Source organism: Haliotis rufescens, unplaced genomic scaffold (genome assembly GCF_023055435.1).
Source record: "Haliotis rufescens isolate VD_foot unplaced genomic scaffold, xgHalRufe1.0.p SCAF_10, whole genome shotgun sequence".
Lineage (NCBI taxonomy): Eukaryota > Metazoa > Mollusca > Gastropoda > Lepetellida > Haliotidae > Haliotis > Haliotis rufescens.
In genome coordinates, this window is record NW_025963780.1 from 21,716,985 (window position 1) to 21,733,144 (window position 16,160).

A 16,160-nucleotide genomic window follows, 5' to 3' on the forward strand; every position below is an offset into this window, starting at 1 on the left:
CGAGTCTGGACCAGATTATCCAGTGATTCATATCATGATCATCGATCCACGCAATTGGGATCGATGACATGCATCAACCAAGTCAGCGAGCCTGACCACCCGATCCCGTTAGTCGCCTTTTACGACAAACATAGTCGCGTTTTACGGCAAGCATGGGTACTGAAGACCTATTCTACCCCGGAATCTTCACTGGTCGGTTCCAGTCAGATGAAAGTTTGCCTCCAGTTGTTCAAAAGCGTTTATTGAAGTGTTAGAATAATGTGTGCCATGTGTCTTTCTCGCTAATTACACATTTGCATGCATCCTCTCTTAAAAATAAACTTAAGTATTTCATTCTCGACTTCCTTTTCCTTTTCCTATTCAGTATGTATTATAAGTTGTAGCAGAATCACGAGGGGTGGTTGGGGCTTTATGCGTCCCGCATTAGGTTTTATTCCAGAGCTGTATGCTCACGTGACAAAGTACAGATAAACCTCAGCACAATCGAACGGCTGTTTTCTATCAATTTTGAATTTGTTTTTATTCTTTCACCAATAGCAGGTTACAACATGTCGGAAAGATTCATTGCAGCAGGATCACGAGGGGGCACATGGAGTCCCGAGTTAGCCTTCACTCAACGAGCTCGAGGCATAAAACAGCATGCTATGTCACGTGACTTTCGTCGACTCGAAACAAAAACGAGCGAAGCTGGGTATAAAGGATTTCTCCTTCCTCTCACAAATGTATTCCCCTCGCTGACAGGATAGATCGTATTTTATTCAGATCACTGGAACCAATCAGATCTTGACATTCCGACATGGAGATAACATATTTTTATATATAATAACGTAAACGGGATGACAGTATTTTCGTAGACATAAAATAATATTAATAACTACGTAACCATGTCGGTTTGTTTGAATACCACATCGATATATACAGAGAAACCCAGTGATTGGTATTCTGAGCAACGCCCAACGTCATCGGGGTACGATCACACGCAATCAACCAAGTCACCGAGCTAGACAACAATATCTGTTAAGTCGCCTCGTACAAGCATAGCAATATAGGATCAAAATTAACTCTATTCTAATTAAGACTATACTTGACAACTATGTATTTTCTTATGTAAAATCATATGTTGTGGTATATGTAATATTTATCTGAAGATATTTCTATGGGTCACATTGTGATAACGTGTCACTAGAAATTACACTCGCCATAGCTATGCATATGTCAAGATGACCCGTCGAAACAAGTTGACCTATCTGTATCCGGCGGACCTGATAACAAGCTTTGTTTGTGACCTAGTTTGCACTCTGTTGCTTTAAGATAACATTGAATAAAACGATACCTAATGTTAATATAAACGAATAAAATTAAACGAAGGATTGGTATTCTTTTGCAGGTTCAATACATATATTTCAAGTGATCGTTATGCCAACATTGTCAACAAATTAAAACGAATATATAAATTTTGGTGATACACATTGCTGTCGACATCATGTTGGCTGACATCGAACCATAAATGCACCCACGTAAGCACCGTAACAGGCAGTCCTACATTGAACCATCGTAATTATAAGCTCACCATTGCTGAACAAAATAATGTCGGGATCATGAATATTTTTGGGGATATTTTTTGTTGTTGTGAATACTAAGCGCACAATTTCATAAACATATCTCAACAATATATATCATTCAGGAGGTGACGAAACCGTTTAAGAGCAGCTGGTCTACGAGCAAGACGTCCTGTTCGACGCGTCATATTGAGTCGTCAACATCGTCAACAACGACTGCATTGGTGTCAGCAACACAGGGTATGGCCTCAACTGCGAAAGAGAGTGTCTGGTTCAGCGACTAATCAAGATTTCTCCTCCGTGCAAGGGGATGGAAGAGCACGGGTCTACAGACGTCGGGGAGAACGTTACGCCGGAAATTGCGTCAAGAAAGTGGACAGGTTTGGTGGGGGTAGCGTTATGATGTGGGCGTTATGACATCGGGGAGAACGTTACGTTGAAACTGCGTACAGGAAGTGGACAGGCTGAAGGCGTGTCATGCAAACACGCACGCACGCACGCACGCACGCAAACACGCACGCACGCACGCACGCACACACACCGACCACTCGACTGGAGAGCATCTTTGGCGACGGATAAGACAACCAACGTGCAGACCTTCACACGTTAAATTGTACATATTTGTAGGAAATTAAATTTCCGAAATTATTATCTTCATACATTTTACGTACATGATATCAATGCGTACAAAAAAATTATGAATAAATAAGTCAACAATAATACCTTCACAGATTTTTGTAACCATTTAGTGGGCATGGTCTTATTGTTTTAAGGTTTATGGTAATACAAACGCAAACAAAATCATTGCTTTGTTAACCGATTAAATGCAATAGAATCTCTTGCAATTTAATTATTTTCCCATATTATAAAGTGTTTGACGTTCTTACATTATATTTTAAGAAGGAGAGGCGGTTTTAAATCAGCTTCATATAGATAGTTTGGGTGTCTAAATGCGTTCACCATTTTCAATGTTGCGGTAATTTATGTGCGCATTTTCCGGTATGTTTCCTGCATCCCCATGCAATATTGGGTACAATGATAAAGTCACGAAAACTATTTCACAACATTCAACCATAGATTTCATGGGGAAACCAGTGATATCCATAAAGATGAATCTGTGATATGTCAGAAATACTTACAGTGGTCTCGCGTTACTATTGATGGATTAATAGTGGTACACAGTTGCAGGTATTTGAGTGTCAACCTTTTAAAGCTTTGTCTACAAACCTTGGTAGTTTTGGAAGTCGAGAGTGAACCTCGATTCCTCGAAAACATGACATTAGCCCAAAGTCGATTATCCCACTGACGCCTATGATTCAAATGACGTGCAGTAAGTTTAGGGATGTGGCGTGGACGTCAGGCACAAACATGACATCTGAGCAGACGATTTTAAACGGGCATGTACTCTTACACCAGTTGGCTGTTGCAACCGATCCCATATCTATCTAAGTGGCAGTTTGCAACATATTTCGTAATGCCATCGTTCTGACTAATCCGTCCTGGGCTGGAGTGGTTGCCCTTCGGCGTCCAGAGCGGCGTCGATCATCGACGTTCTGTGTTCGTTGGTATCCGGCCCACAATCTGCTGATGACAAATTTAGAAACATGCAGCGTTTGGGCAACAATATTCTGACGTGTGCCCACCTGCACCTGCAACATGCACTTTGCAAAAATCGTATGATCCTTGCTGTTCTTTCCTTAATGACAAAATGTGTTTGATAAAGTGTGTTTGAACGTTTGGTTCCATGGAAACAATATATGTCTGCTCTCAAACGAATCTGAGTGACAATGGTAAATCTGGCATACCACCCCTTGCACATGCTGCCCCAGCTAGGTCACGTGCTTCGTGACTGTCACAATGTTCTTGGTACATACATTACTTACTTCAATTGCCAGATGTAAGTGTATTTTCTGTAGGTACACCTCAAAACAAAGTGTGCTCTACTTTTTTGCACAGTATATATGTCGCACTGCCACACTGAGTCAGTGCATGAGTGAACGGGAGATAACGCTGCTTCGAACAGTGTTTCATAGTTTGCCTGGTTGAGGTTTTATTTTTCTAGTCAAGTGGATAAGTGACCATGTATTGTAGCATTTATGATTTAGTAGTTACCCTTTCTTTTTTACTGGTTACACGGTACCTACATGTGCATATCATTAAAAGTAAAACTCACAAACAATCATCTTTGCTTTACCTTAAACTAATAATATAAATACAACTCACTGGTAATTTTATATGAGTGAAAAAAGGACAACATATCTTTAAGGACACCACGAGTTAACAGGCTATCAGGTGCAAGTGTGATCAAGCTTTGCAGATAACATTGTTACTTCCCTGTGTGATGCTATTATCACACAGTCGATAGTTGGCTTCTCGATTAACTGCAATGGGCGTCCATCTACATCTTTTTCTGGCCCTACCCCCTTTCAAACAGGAAAAAAGTGCAACGGCACTTTAGCTCACATGGATGTGGAAGCCAACAGTTGAAATATATGCCCTAAAATTATTGTTAGCATTGATATTCAAATATTTCTGCTTAAATACTGAGGACTGAAATGAAATTTCAGAGAAGATAATTGCACCACCACCACTACATAAACAAACATTATATACCGATTGTTATTTACTGATCGGCCATTTGCCATTGCCTTAATCCGCTTTGCCCAGTTACATCTGAGGGGAAAAAACCTCACGGACACATCACACTCAAAAATGACGTCGTCCAATTTGCGACGTCATCAAGTTGCGAGCTCTTGTTCGAAACTCTAGAAATTGCGTCATGGTAGAACAATGTTTTATCGTGAAATATTCCACGCTTCCTTCTTTGCGAGTGAAGTTTGAAAAATGAAACGGAATATTTACAAACATTTATCTCTTGGCGAGAACGGAAAAATCATGAATCATATAGTAACGTGAAAGATTATTGAAAATATAATTCTTGGACACACACTTCAAGTTTGACAACCGGTCCACATGGCACATGTCAAAGAGCAAAATAAATATGTTTCAAGTAAATCTTTAAATATACAATACAAAGTAATATATAAAATCAACGAAAATATATCTAAAAGAACGGAACCGAAGCCTGTAAGGATGAATATTTGTTAAGTTTTGTCTTTAAAATTAATTTTGAAAATTTACGTTGCAGACATTCTTTTCTTTTTCTTTCTGTAAAGTAAGGGTTTATACCTATTGTTGCATTACTACAGCTGTAGGGGCACGGGTGGCCACGTCGTCTAAGGCGCTGCGATTCGCTGTGCAGAGTTGCGTCCCTTGGGCACGCAAGAAACCTATGATTGTGGGTTCGAATCCTGATTCGCCCCGATTATGTTTCTAGGTTTGTCAGCACCATACCCGTGCTTGTGGGTTTCACCCAAGTGGTAAACGTCTGAGACCTGCATCACTTCGGGCTTTCCTCCCACATTAAGCTGACACGCCGTGATATAACTGGAATACTGTTAAAAGCGGCGTTAAACCCAATTTACTCACTCATTACTACAGCTGTATGACGTATATTATATAGCCACGTGGGGAATCAAACGATAGTCTTAGGCCAGGGGAGCGTACGCTTTAATCACAAGGCTACCCTGTCGCTCTATTTTCTATGTATGTACATGAACGTGTACTTGTCTTGTATGAGTGAATTTTGTTTAATACCGCTTCAAAAAGTATTTCATGGCGTGTCAGCTTAATAGTGTAGGAAAGTGGTGCGGGTATTAGCATTTTATCTCTTTGGTGAAAACACGGTGAGGTGTGGGGTCCTGACAAATCTAGAATCATTTTATGTGTTTTTGAACCCACCATCATTATATCCTGGCACGCCAAAGAGACGCAACTCTTCAACCGTTAGCTGACTGGACCACCGCGGTCACCAACATGGCTTGAAATTCATGATCTTTTATAATGAACTTAAGAGTACGTCTTCCTATAGGAAAAAGAAGATGAAAATGTATCTAAATATAATTTGATATACCAGATTTTGGACCAATGGGAGTTAACACGGAGGAAATCAGCGATTCAAGTGTCCGTGTTACCTGGCATCATTCTCCGAGCTGCTATCCCCGGACCTTCATCTGGATTAACTACGAGTGGGACACTGGACATTCTGATATGATCAAGGTTTACAAGGACGCCAATTACTATGACCTGACCGACCTTGACCCTAGTAGAGCCTACACGGTCAAAGTAACCACTGACTATGGCGGAATCAAAAGTAAACCAGTCGCGGTATCCTTTAAGACTTGTGAGTACAACAGTCATGTATTTCTGATTGAAATAAGGTTATTATATACTTATATTATGTTGCCTTCTTCGATTCGCAAATTCTGTAAATGAATTTAATATCACTACTCTTGAGTCAAGTACAAACTGATACTGCGTTTTTTTTATGAAAATGTTTTGAAAATGATTCAGTGGATGCTCCGGCCCAACCCGGGATTGGCACAGGAGCGATTGCTGGAATAGCCATAGGTTGGTATTACTCTTGACTGCATCTGATTTCTTTCCGTAGTTGGCTACGAGGTGTGGGGTAGCCCTGAATATCCGGGTTTTACATTGTGTGAAGGGGGCACGGGTGGCCAAGTCGTCTGAAGCGCCTCGATTCGCTGTGCAGAGTTGCGTCCCTTGGACACGCAAGAAACCTATGATTGCGGGTTCGAATCCCGGTTCGCCCCGATTATGTTTGTAGGTTTGTCAGCACCATACCCGTGCTCGTGGGTTTCACCGAAGTGGTAAACGTCTGAGATCTGCATCGCTTCGGGCTTTCCTCACACATTAAGCTGACACGCCGCGATATAACTGGAATACTGTTAAAACCTAACTCACTCACTTACACATTGTGTGAAGCCTATTGCTGGTATCCCTGCTGTGATATTGCTGGCGTATTGCTAAAAGTGTAAACCCAACTCACTCACTAAACCGCACTGTTATTTCAGGGGCGCTGTTGATAGTAGTAGTACTAGGTGTAGGCATCTTCGTGTGGAAAACAGGGAAGGCAGCAGCCATGATGAAACGTCGGCGAAGTCGCTACACCACACGGCGCACATATCAAGAACCCCCTCGGGGAAAGCTGAACAATGCCGAAGCCAAAGTAATGTCTTACAAGGTAATCCATACTCATTCCATCGATCTTCCTTAATGATTATTATTAATTAGATGTTTGCATTTGATTCGTGATCAGTTGGTACCAATGGATACTGACCTTACCAATGTCAAAGCCCTTGCTGGTATTGAGCTCAATATCGAAAACTGTTTGGGCCGAGACAGTTATACTGACACACACAAACACACACACACACACACACACACACACACACACACACACACACACACACACACACACACACACACACACACACAAAACACACACACACACACACACACACACACACAAAACACAAACACAACACAACACACACACGCACACACCACACACACACATTTTGATTTATCAACCCCTGAATTGAGAAGTCGTGCGTTACGAAGTTCCTCCGAGTCAGCCAAAGCCGAAAATACGTTTATTGTGCTTTCTTGACAACAAATGTATGTACCGCATGTGGATTTATTTACGTTGGTGAGACACAACCAATTATTTACCAATTTCAATTCTGAAAATTTCTTGTGAATATGGAAAGGGTTTTATCGATTATAATTACAATGTGTACTCTAACGAAATTCAATGTTGCTGAGTGTGAATTTTACGAAAATTATAATTATAATTATTATTATTATTATTCACGCATATGATGCTGCAGGTCTTAGAGCACGGGTACGTTGCTCACAAACCAAGAATCATAGCCAGGGCGAATCTGGGATTCGACCCCGATCGTAGGATTCTGGCACGCCAAATGGTACGCAACTCTGCACTGCGAATTGCAGCGTCGTAGAAGACTGGGTCACAGTTATTGATCAAGCAAAGCTGTTTCTATTTCTTGCAGAACAATGCGTACAATGCGGATGATGACATCTACCAGTACGGCAGTATGGAGTTCGGGTTGGAGCAACCCTGGTACATCTCGAAGGATAATCTCAAGTTGCAGCAGGAGCTGCAGGTTGGCAAGTTTGCTCGGATACTCAAGGCCACGTACAAACATGGCGCACAGTCAACAGAGGTGGTGGCTAAAGTGCTAAAAGGTACATGTTGAAACCCAATCTCATTAAAATCAGATCTTAGTTCTCGCTGAACAAAGATCGAGGGACATCCCATTACGGGTCACGTCAGAACGACCTTTCATCCGACCAATCATGAAAGTGACAGTCGGAATGTGTTTTCTAATCATGCAACCTCGAAAATGTTAGCACGGGGTATTCCGAACGACAGTAACGGCCCGTACGACTGATTCCGTCCAAAATTATCGTCTATCTCTTGCATCCGTGTAAACATTTGAACGGAGGAGGCGTTGCAAAGTACGTGGGAAGCACTGCCATACAATGTCAACCATACATTAGACATTCCGGAGTGTTCGTTTGTTCAGTTTTCAAAATTTTAATCGAGAACTGTGTCAACATATCTTTCAACCGTAGTCTGAAATGGAAGTCGCCAGGTTAAAACGAGTGCCGTAAAGCTAGAGAAAGCTGCTTTCTAATTGGCTGATGTCAACTTCTTGTTAGTAATTTCAGTCGCCGGTCAAAGTTCGCGAAAGGTCGTTCTGACGTGACCCGTAATGCGATGTCCTCAGATCTTTGTTTTTAGCGATAGCGAGAATTAAGATCTTATTATAATGAGATTGTGTTGAAACCATAAAGTATGTACGAGAGAAAGGCGCTACTGATGCCTTAGTGATCTAAGCTGTAAAATTTTGCTGTGCCGATTTACGTCCTTTAGCCGAACACGGATACGCTGATCACAGGTTTGAATTCCACATTCGTCCAGATAATGATCCTTCGTCTGTCCTCACCATGAGGTGTAGGATGGTTCCAAAATTTAAAGGTCTGCGTGACTGGGATCCATGATCATCGGACCTGGGCACGTCTAAGGGACGTAACTCCTCATAGACAAAGAGGCCAACGAAGACGCGCTGATATTTTCTGTGTAATAGTGGTAGATGTTTCAAATCTCACATACTCAGATATTAATATTTTGAATGCAAACAAGCGCTTGTCCATGGCGCATTTTGTGTTATTATCCCCCTCCGAACAAAGTTGGCGGAGGATATAGAAACGGCCTCCGTCCGTCACGTTTCGTTTCCGGAGCATAACTCATAAACCGTTCAATATTTTTTCATCAAACTTTGCAGGTCTGTCCGGTAATGCTGAACTGGTGCCTTTTGCTATTTAGAAATTTTAGAAATTTTTATTTTTTACGTTTCCATGGCAACAAGATGGACTTAGGTTCCAAACTCTTCTTTTTTTTACAATTTCCATGACAAGTTCCACCTCGGTTAAAAAAGGTTAGGGTTTGTTTAATTTTAATTATATCATAAATTCTGCAACAGGGGCGGGGGATATAGCCACGTTAGTGGCAAACTCTTGTTAGCATTGCTCCGACATCAAGCTACCACTCATGATATACATGTTTCTGAAATACAAAGTACATAACTGAAAATTAAGTAAAACAAATATTCGGTGACCCTTATTTAAAAATATTTACCTCGGGGTTTCGGGGATTCGGGGTTAGGATATGTCCCTAGTAGACCTTGATTGTCGTGCGCAGCAACGAAATGCATCTGGTGGTTAGGTTCGGTTTCGTCTGGTCTGAACTCAGTTATGAAAAGGCCGCCATCATGTTATTTAAATATAGCAGTAAGCGATGTTGAAAAACAAACCAACAAATTAAAAGTAATGTGTTCATTCTCTACCTGATTAGTAGTATGGTGGTGTGTTTGGGTGTTTAATGTCGTGACATAAGTGAATAAAAGGTGTTAAACCGTTCAATCAGTAATATTTCAGCTATAAACAATATGTATTTTTATTAATCCACAATTACAAGCTCGCGCAAAGCGCACTGTTATTATCCTATTCGATAGGTCAGTGTGCTCTTGGGAGTATTAAACCCAAGCTGCCCTACTAGGTGCTATAATATAAAGTAACAGACACATTACCATCTCAATCTACCGGGTACCCATTCACTGCCGGGTGAACGGAGGCATGTTTCGAACAAAGTCTCTTGCCTAAAAAGACACATGTTTCATTGTGGGAGAGGACTGAAGACCTAGAAAAAAACTAGGAGTCAAGCTTGCTAAAGACGGTCATCTCCGTGACCAACGGTGCTTACAAATAAATTTGCCTGATGTGTAGCCTTCGCCTGTATGATAAGATGGTGCTATGCGATAAGCCACACTTAGGTATCACATCGATTTATATTTAATATTTGAGTGCACACCCCTTGTTTATAATATTGATCAATGTATTTATTTAAAAAAATTACATGCATTGGTGATCGCTTGCTAAATTCCAGATGAGGTGAATGATGCCAGCAGACTTATGATGTTGGCAAAGATCAACTTTGCAGCAACCCAGGTTGGAGAACACAGAAATGTCCTGAAATTTATCGGGGCAGTTGTCAACAACGATGCATGTATGTATTCATTTTAATGTAAACTCACATCAATGCTATTGTAGTGTTCACATTTGTGAGTGAGTGCGTGAGTGAGTTGGGTTTAACGCCGCTTTTAAATTTGTTCCAGTTATATCCCTGCGTGTCAGCTTAATGTGGGAGGAAAGCCCAAATTGATGCAGGTCTCAAACGTTTACCACTTCGGTGAAACCCACGAGCACGGGTATGGTGCTGACAAACCTAGAAACATAATTGGGGCGACCCATGATTCGAACCCACAATCATAGGTTTATGGCGTGCCCAAGGGACGCAACTCTGCACAGCGAATCGCGACGCCTAAGATGACTGGGCCACCCGTGCCCCCATTCACATTTGTGTTTGCACTTGGAGTAATTTGGCAATCACGAGATTACACTGTGACGGGTTCATTATAATTATCATTAAAATGATAGGACTAGTATTTGACGGTTCAATATACAACACGGTCTACAGACGGCCAGTATCCATAGTCAGGCCAGACTGGGGACCATAGCGACTTAACGTATCTCTGCTACCTACATGGGACCCCAGCAAGGCGTACAACATCCCTCCATCTGCTGGTGATTTGCAACTGAAAAATGTTCTATGATTAAAACTGTGGAAGAAATAAAAATACTTTGAAAGACGTGATCGTCTGATGCCCTCCAATTGGTCGAACGTCTGCCCGTAGAGCGGAAGGTCAATGGTTCAAACCATTACCGCGTCTTACTAAAAGACGTTAAAACATGGTACTTAGTGTTACGCAGGCGCTCCGCATTTAAGGATTAAAACAAGGAACGGTCTGGTTAGTATAATGTTTATGAGTTGGGTATTCGTGTTAAACTTTCGGATAGGTATTCTCAGATCCAAATATTATAAGGTACAGATCGAGATCGGATGCCACACAGCGCGACAGATTCCGGAACCGATTCCGATCTCGTCGCGGTGAATATGATCCCAGACCTAAGGCTGTTAACACCCTAAACGAAATTATATGCTTTAAAGTGTTTGTTTATTTGTTTGTTGTTTAACGCCGCACTCAGCAATATTCCAGCTATATGACGGCGGTCTGTAAAATAATCGAATCTGGACCAGACAATCCAGTGATTGACATCATGAGCATCGGTCCATGCAATTGAGATCGATAACATGTATCAACCAAGTCAGCGAGCCTGACCACCCGATCCCGTTAGTCGCCTTTTACGACAAGCATGGTCGCCTTTTACGGCAAGTATGGGTTGCTGAAGACCTATTCTACCCCGGAATCTTCTCGGGTCGCTGAGATCGGTGATGACAAAGCCCGTTTTGGATTTGTGAATAAGGTATAGTTGTGTTTGTTTGTTTGTTTTTTGTTTAACGCCGCACTCGGCAATATTCCAGCCGTATGACGGCGGTCTGCAAATAATCGAGCCTGCACCCGACAATCCAGTGATTGACATCATGAGCATCAATCCACGCAACTGGGATATGATAACATGTATCAACCAAGTCAGCGAGTCTGACCACCCGATTCCGTTAGTAGCCGCTTACGACAAGCATAGTCGCCTTTCACGGTAAGCATGGGTTGCTGAAGACCCCGGATCTTCACGGGTCATGTATAGTCAGTTTCCCTACTGTTCCATATATATACTTCAACTATATCCACGTTCGCGATCCGTCACATTATGATAGGAAAACGCTTGTATCTTGATACCGAAAGCATCTCGATCAATTCTGATCCGATCTGATTCCGATCTGGTCGCGAAAGGATCGCGGTTGAGGGACGTTTATGTTTGAGTCGCGACATGGTTGCAAGAGTGTTACAGCCAGCACCTCGCTTCCTGACGATAGGTACAGATCTAGAACCCTCTCGCGATCCGAGTCCGATCTGGTCGTAATAGGCTCGCGATCTATGGATCTATGGAAGTGCAGTATAGGTATTTCAGTATTTGTATTGCTTTACAGTGGGACCTGTGATGGTCCTAGAAATCTGCAGAAAGGGACAGCTGGACAAATGGTTATCAAGTCACCAGAATAAGATCAACGATGAAATCATGGAGAAGGTCAACCTGTTTGCCCTCGGAGTAGCTCGGGGCATGGCTTACCTGGCCGACAAGGGCGTGAGTTGTACACAGATCAGACCTAAAGCTAAAGTCCTTCAACGTTAAGGGGACGTTACGGAGGGGCCGTTACGGCTTATGTGTTTTGATCAGAATGGTTTTGGTGAAATTTATATTATTCCAGTGAACATTCGGAAAAAGAAAAATCGTAACGATGATACATTGGTTTTATTCTTTAAAACGTTCAGTAATATTTTTTTTAGAAATAAATTTGGTATGGATTTCTTAGCACAGTGCATTTACCCTGAAAGGGTTTGCTAAGTGTGATACGAATTGAATTGATATTATATTTTTTATTGTATCTTTGCTATTTCAAATGACACAGATCGTTCATCGGAAGCTAGGGGCCCGCAACTGCCTTCTCACATCCTCCGACGAGGTCAAGGTAACAGGATTTGGTCCCTGTAAATTGGAAGAGGATGGTGAAGACAACAATGCTAAATCGGTGTGTTTTAAAAAAAAACACATTTCTCAACTAAGCTACCAATAACACCAACCATCGTTATTAGGCTGACATGAATCAACACAACTTCGTGAAATATTAGAATTTGGATTGGTTGTTGTAACACGTTGTTTATCATAAAATGAATATATCTCAGCTGTCATTTAAACAGAATGATGGACGACCTAGAAAGCCCGAAGAGATACATTACCCGCCATTTAATCGAACAATTTCTTACCTATGGGATTTTAATTAAAACTAGATTTGATAGATCTGCTTATACGTTTATGGGCCACCGTACACATGCATATCCAGAGGCATCAGTTTGCAGTGGTATCATATTGTACACTTACAAAAAATATTTCAAAGTATTCTTAACAATACTACAACGCCCAATTTTTGCTTCATCTCCCTTACAGTGATAGCAGCATCGCTAGCAATTGAATCTGATGGCATAGGCAAGGGGTGGGCTATATGCCTTGTTTTGTCACGATAATGTGTAACACTGGTATGAGTGGTTGACTTCCTTCCACAGACATTCTTTGACCATGGTTCATATAAAACTTGCATTTCAGCCTTCAAGGCTAAAAGTAGGGCTAAAGTGTGGTTTCAAGCAGATTTACTAGAAAATCCTTCATTTCGTTGTAAAAATGTACTTCAAATTACACTATTAGAATAAAATCCACATCACAGTGTTTCAACATAACTGACCGATGAAGAAACGGACTTATCTTCAATTCAAGCCACAATATCTACAATAAAAAGAGGCTGAAATTATGTCTCAAAACTACCTGTCCAGCGCCTTTGAAGAGTGATGAAACTTGTAATGAATATTATTTATTATATATGTCCAATACATGATTAATTTCGTAATTCTTCTCAATCTCTCTTAACGTATATAATACTGATATCTGACCGAAGTGCTACACACTACATGTATCTCACGAGTAGTGTAACAAGAAATACAATGGCACGTTATCACAAACCTATTTTCCAGGATAAAATCCCTGTGAAGTGGACGGCTCCAGAGTGTTTTCAGTCTCTGAAGGGAGCCAACGAGAAGAGTGACAGCTGGTCCTTTGGCATCACTATGTGGGAGATCTTCAGTATGGGTAAGACATGTTTAGATCTTTAAACTTCTTCTTCTTGCTTCTTGTATTTTTTAAAATCATTTTCCGATACGAAGCTTCACATTTTTATTTAACCTGTCTTGGCGAAATCAATGCTCAACGTGATTTTGGAATCTTAAATTCAAAACAAGAGTAGTAATAGTCCTACCTGTTTTGTTTTCAAAAATCTTATGAGAACAATATTTTTTATGTGGACGTATACATGTAAAGTCCATGGCAGATAGGGAATAAAAATATTCTTGCAGCCTGTGAGGATGATTTACTTTCCAAAGACATGATCTCAAGAACGTTTCTGCAGTGTGAACGATAATCACGTTTGAACCCACCAACAGGCAAAACTCCATACGATGGTGTAAGAAGCCGAGATCTGCCCACAAAGATTCGAAACGGACATCGTCTCAAGAAACCCGAGTTTGCAGAAGACGTGTAAGTGGCTTTGTTAATACACTGCCTGGCAAAAGAAAGTATACAACCCTGTGTGGTGGTGGTGGTGGCAAAAAAGTGAAACAAACATAAATTGTTAATTATTTTCAGCCCAGGTACCGTTTTGGTAACGTTGTAATTACTGGTCAAATCCAATATTTTAAGTGTATACGATCTTTTGCCATGGAGTTTATAAGACCAATAAAACACATTATTATCATTGTGTACAGAAGGTGTCTCAATTTTTTACTTGATTTACGGATCCACCGATCCTGATATTCAGGAAGGTGGTAGAAATCAGTTTAAAGCTTTTCTATTACCACCGAGTTTACTTGTTTGTTATTTAACACCGCACTCAGCAATGTTCCAGCATATAGACGGAGGTCAGTAAATAATTGAATCTGGACCAGACAATTCAGTGATTGACACGAGCATCGATCTACGCAATTGGCCAGACAGACAGCCAGCCTGGCCACTCGATCCCATATTTGCGTTAAACAAAAACCAAACAAACAAAACATAACATTTTGATGCTCCGGTGATGTGAACTAATCGTTCTATATTTACAGTCACTACGAACTCATGCAAACTTGTTGGAAGAGCTCTCCCCAAGCACGGCCTACATTTGCGGAGATGTTGGGGAAACTGCAGGCGCTATTTGGCCTGACTCCTTCATCTGATGAAACGTATTACTACGCTAGCTAGTTTAATGAAGTCGATTGTAACAAATTAAATAGTTGTAGTTACAATCACCAGAACAAAGAAACTGTAATTTTATAACCACTGCTAATGCTGAAATAATTTTGCTTTTAAGTCACTTTTGAATATGCTTATAATGTTGCTGTTTTGCTTGTGTTAACAGTATCCTCGTCTTATGTTCAAGATCCGTGTTGCTTTCATATAATCATAATCAGAATCATGATCATAATAATGATATTATTTTATAATTAGGAGGCGTAGTTGTCACTATTGATACTTATTACCTGTTTGACAATGTTCAATTTGACAGCGATTGGGAAGTCTAAGAAAGTAATTGTATATAATTTTGCTTTCTTCCACATTCTGAAGTAATAATTTCATGAATTTAAATTCATTGTATTACTAAAAGGTGTATTGAAAGGATAACATGGTCACACAATATGTCACTCTTGAAGTCATGTGTTTACTCTATGGACAAGTATTAGGATGACCCTTTTGGGTGTTAACTTTCATATTGATGTAAATGTCATACCATGTGATGACAAGGCAACAGTTTGACTACAATTAAGATCGCATTCTGTAACATTTTATGATCAACACTGTCTTCGTAACACTGGATTCATAGACAGTGCCAACTCTTCAAATATCCCGATTAAATATTCTAACCTCCTGGTTAACTTATATCAAAGTAGTGTTGGCTCCCTGTCAAACCCTCAATACAATTTACTATTTTCCAAAGGATGCACGCAGGTGGTGTTAGAAGCCCACGTAAAATGCAAAAATATGCCAGTCAACACGACACATTAAGTTGCATATCATCTACAGTCAAGTCCCGTTAATTCGACATCGATGGTTGCATATGATTATGTAGGATTAACGAGTATGTCGGATAAACGAAACTTAGTAGTATCAACGTTCGTGATCGAAAATCGGACAACTACACGATAGATAAGGATTCAAACACGTAATAAAAAATATAAAATAAATATTCATATTGTTAGGTTACATTGTTGGCGGAATATGTTTTCTAATCATGCAACCTCTAAGTTTAACACAAAACAACTGTTACGGAATGTATGACCGATTCAAAATACTTTAAAAAGCATTGTCTGGAATGGAAGTCGCAACTTTGAAACTGGTACCCAAAGCTTAAGAGAGCTGCCTTCTAAGTGGCAAACGTCGACTTCCTGTTGGTCATTTCATTGGTAGGTCATAGTTCGCGAAATGTTGTTCTGACGTGACCTGTAATGGGATGTCCTCGTATGTTAAGCATAAAAAATAACAACTTTTGAGGTA

The 16,160-nt window shown here is 40.6% G+C and overlaps 1 protein-coding gene across 1 annotated transcript; it reads left to right on the forward strand.

Annotated features, from left to right (window-relative positions):
• The first annotated feature begins 4,635 nt into the window (after window positions 1-4,635).
• LOC124130854 (fibroblast growth factor receptor 2-like) lies at window positions 4,636-15,809 on the forward strand. Its single transcript, XM_046493889.2, has 11 exons — window positions 4,636-4,646; window positions 5,536-5,802; window positions 5,973-6,029; window positions 6,494-6,663; window positions 7,496-7,691; window positions 9,955-10,074; window positions 12,016-12,170; window positions 12,496-12,615; window positions 13,610-13,724; window positions 14,075-14,168; window positions 14,735-15,809. Exons 2-11 carry the CDS (start codon window positions 5,547-5,549, stop codon window positions 14,868-14,870), a joined length of 1,419 nt encoding a protein of 472 aa, XP_046349845.2. The 5' UTR covers window positions 4,636-4,646; window positions 5,536-5,546; the 3' UTR covers window positions 14,871-15,809.
• The last annotated feature ends 351 nt before the right edge of the window (window positions 15,810-16,160 follow it).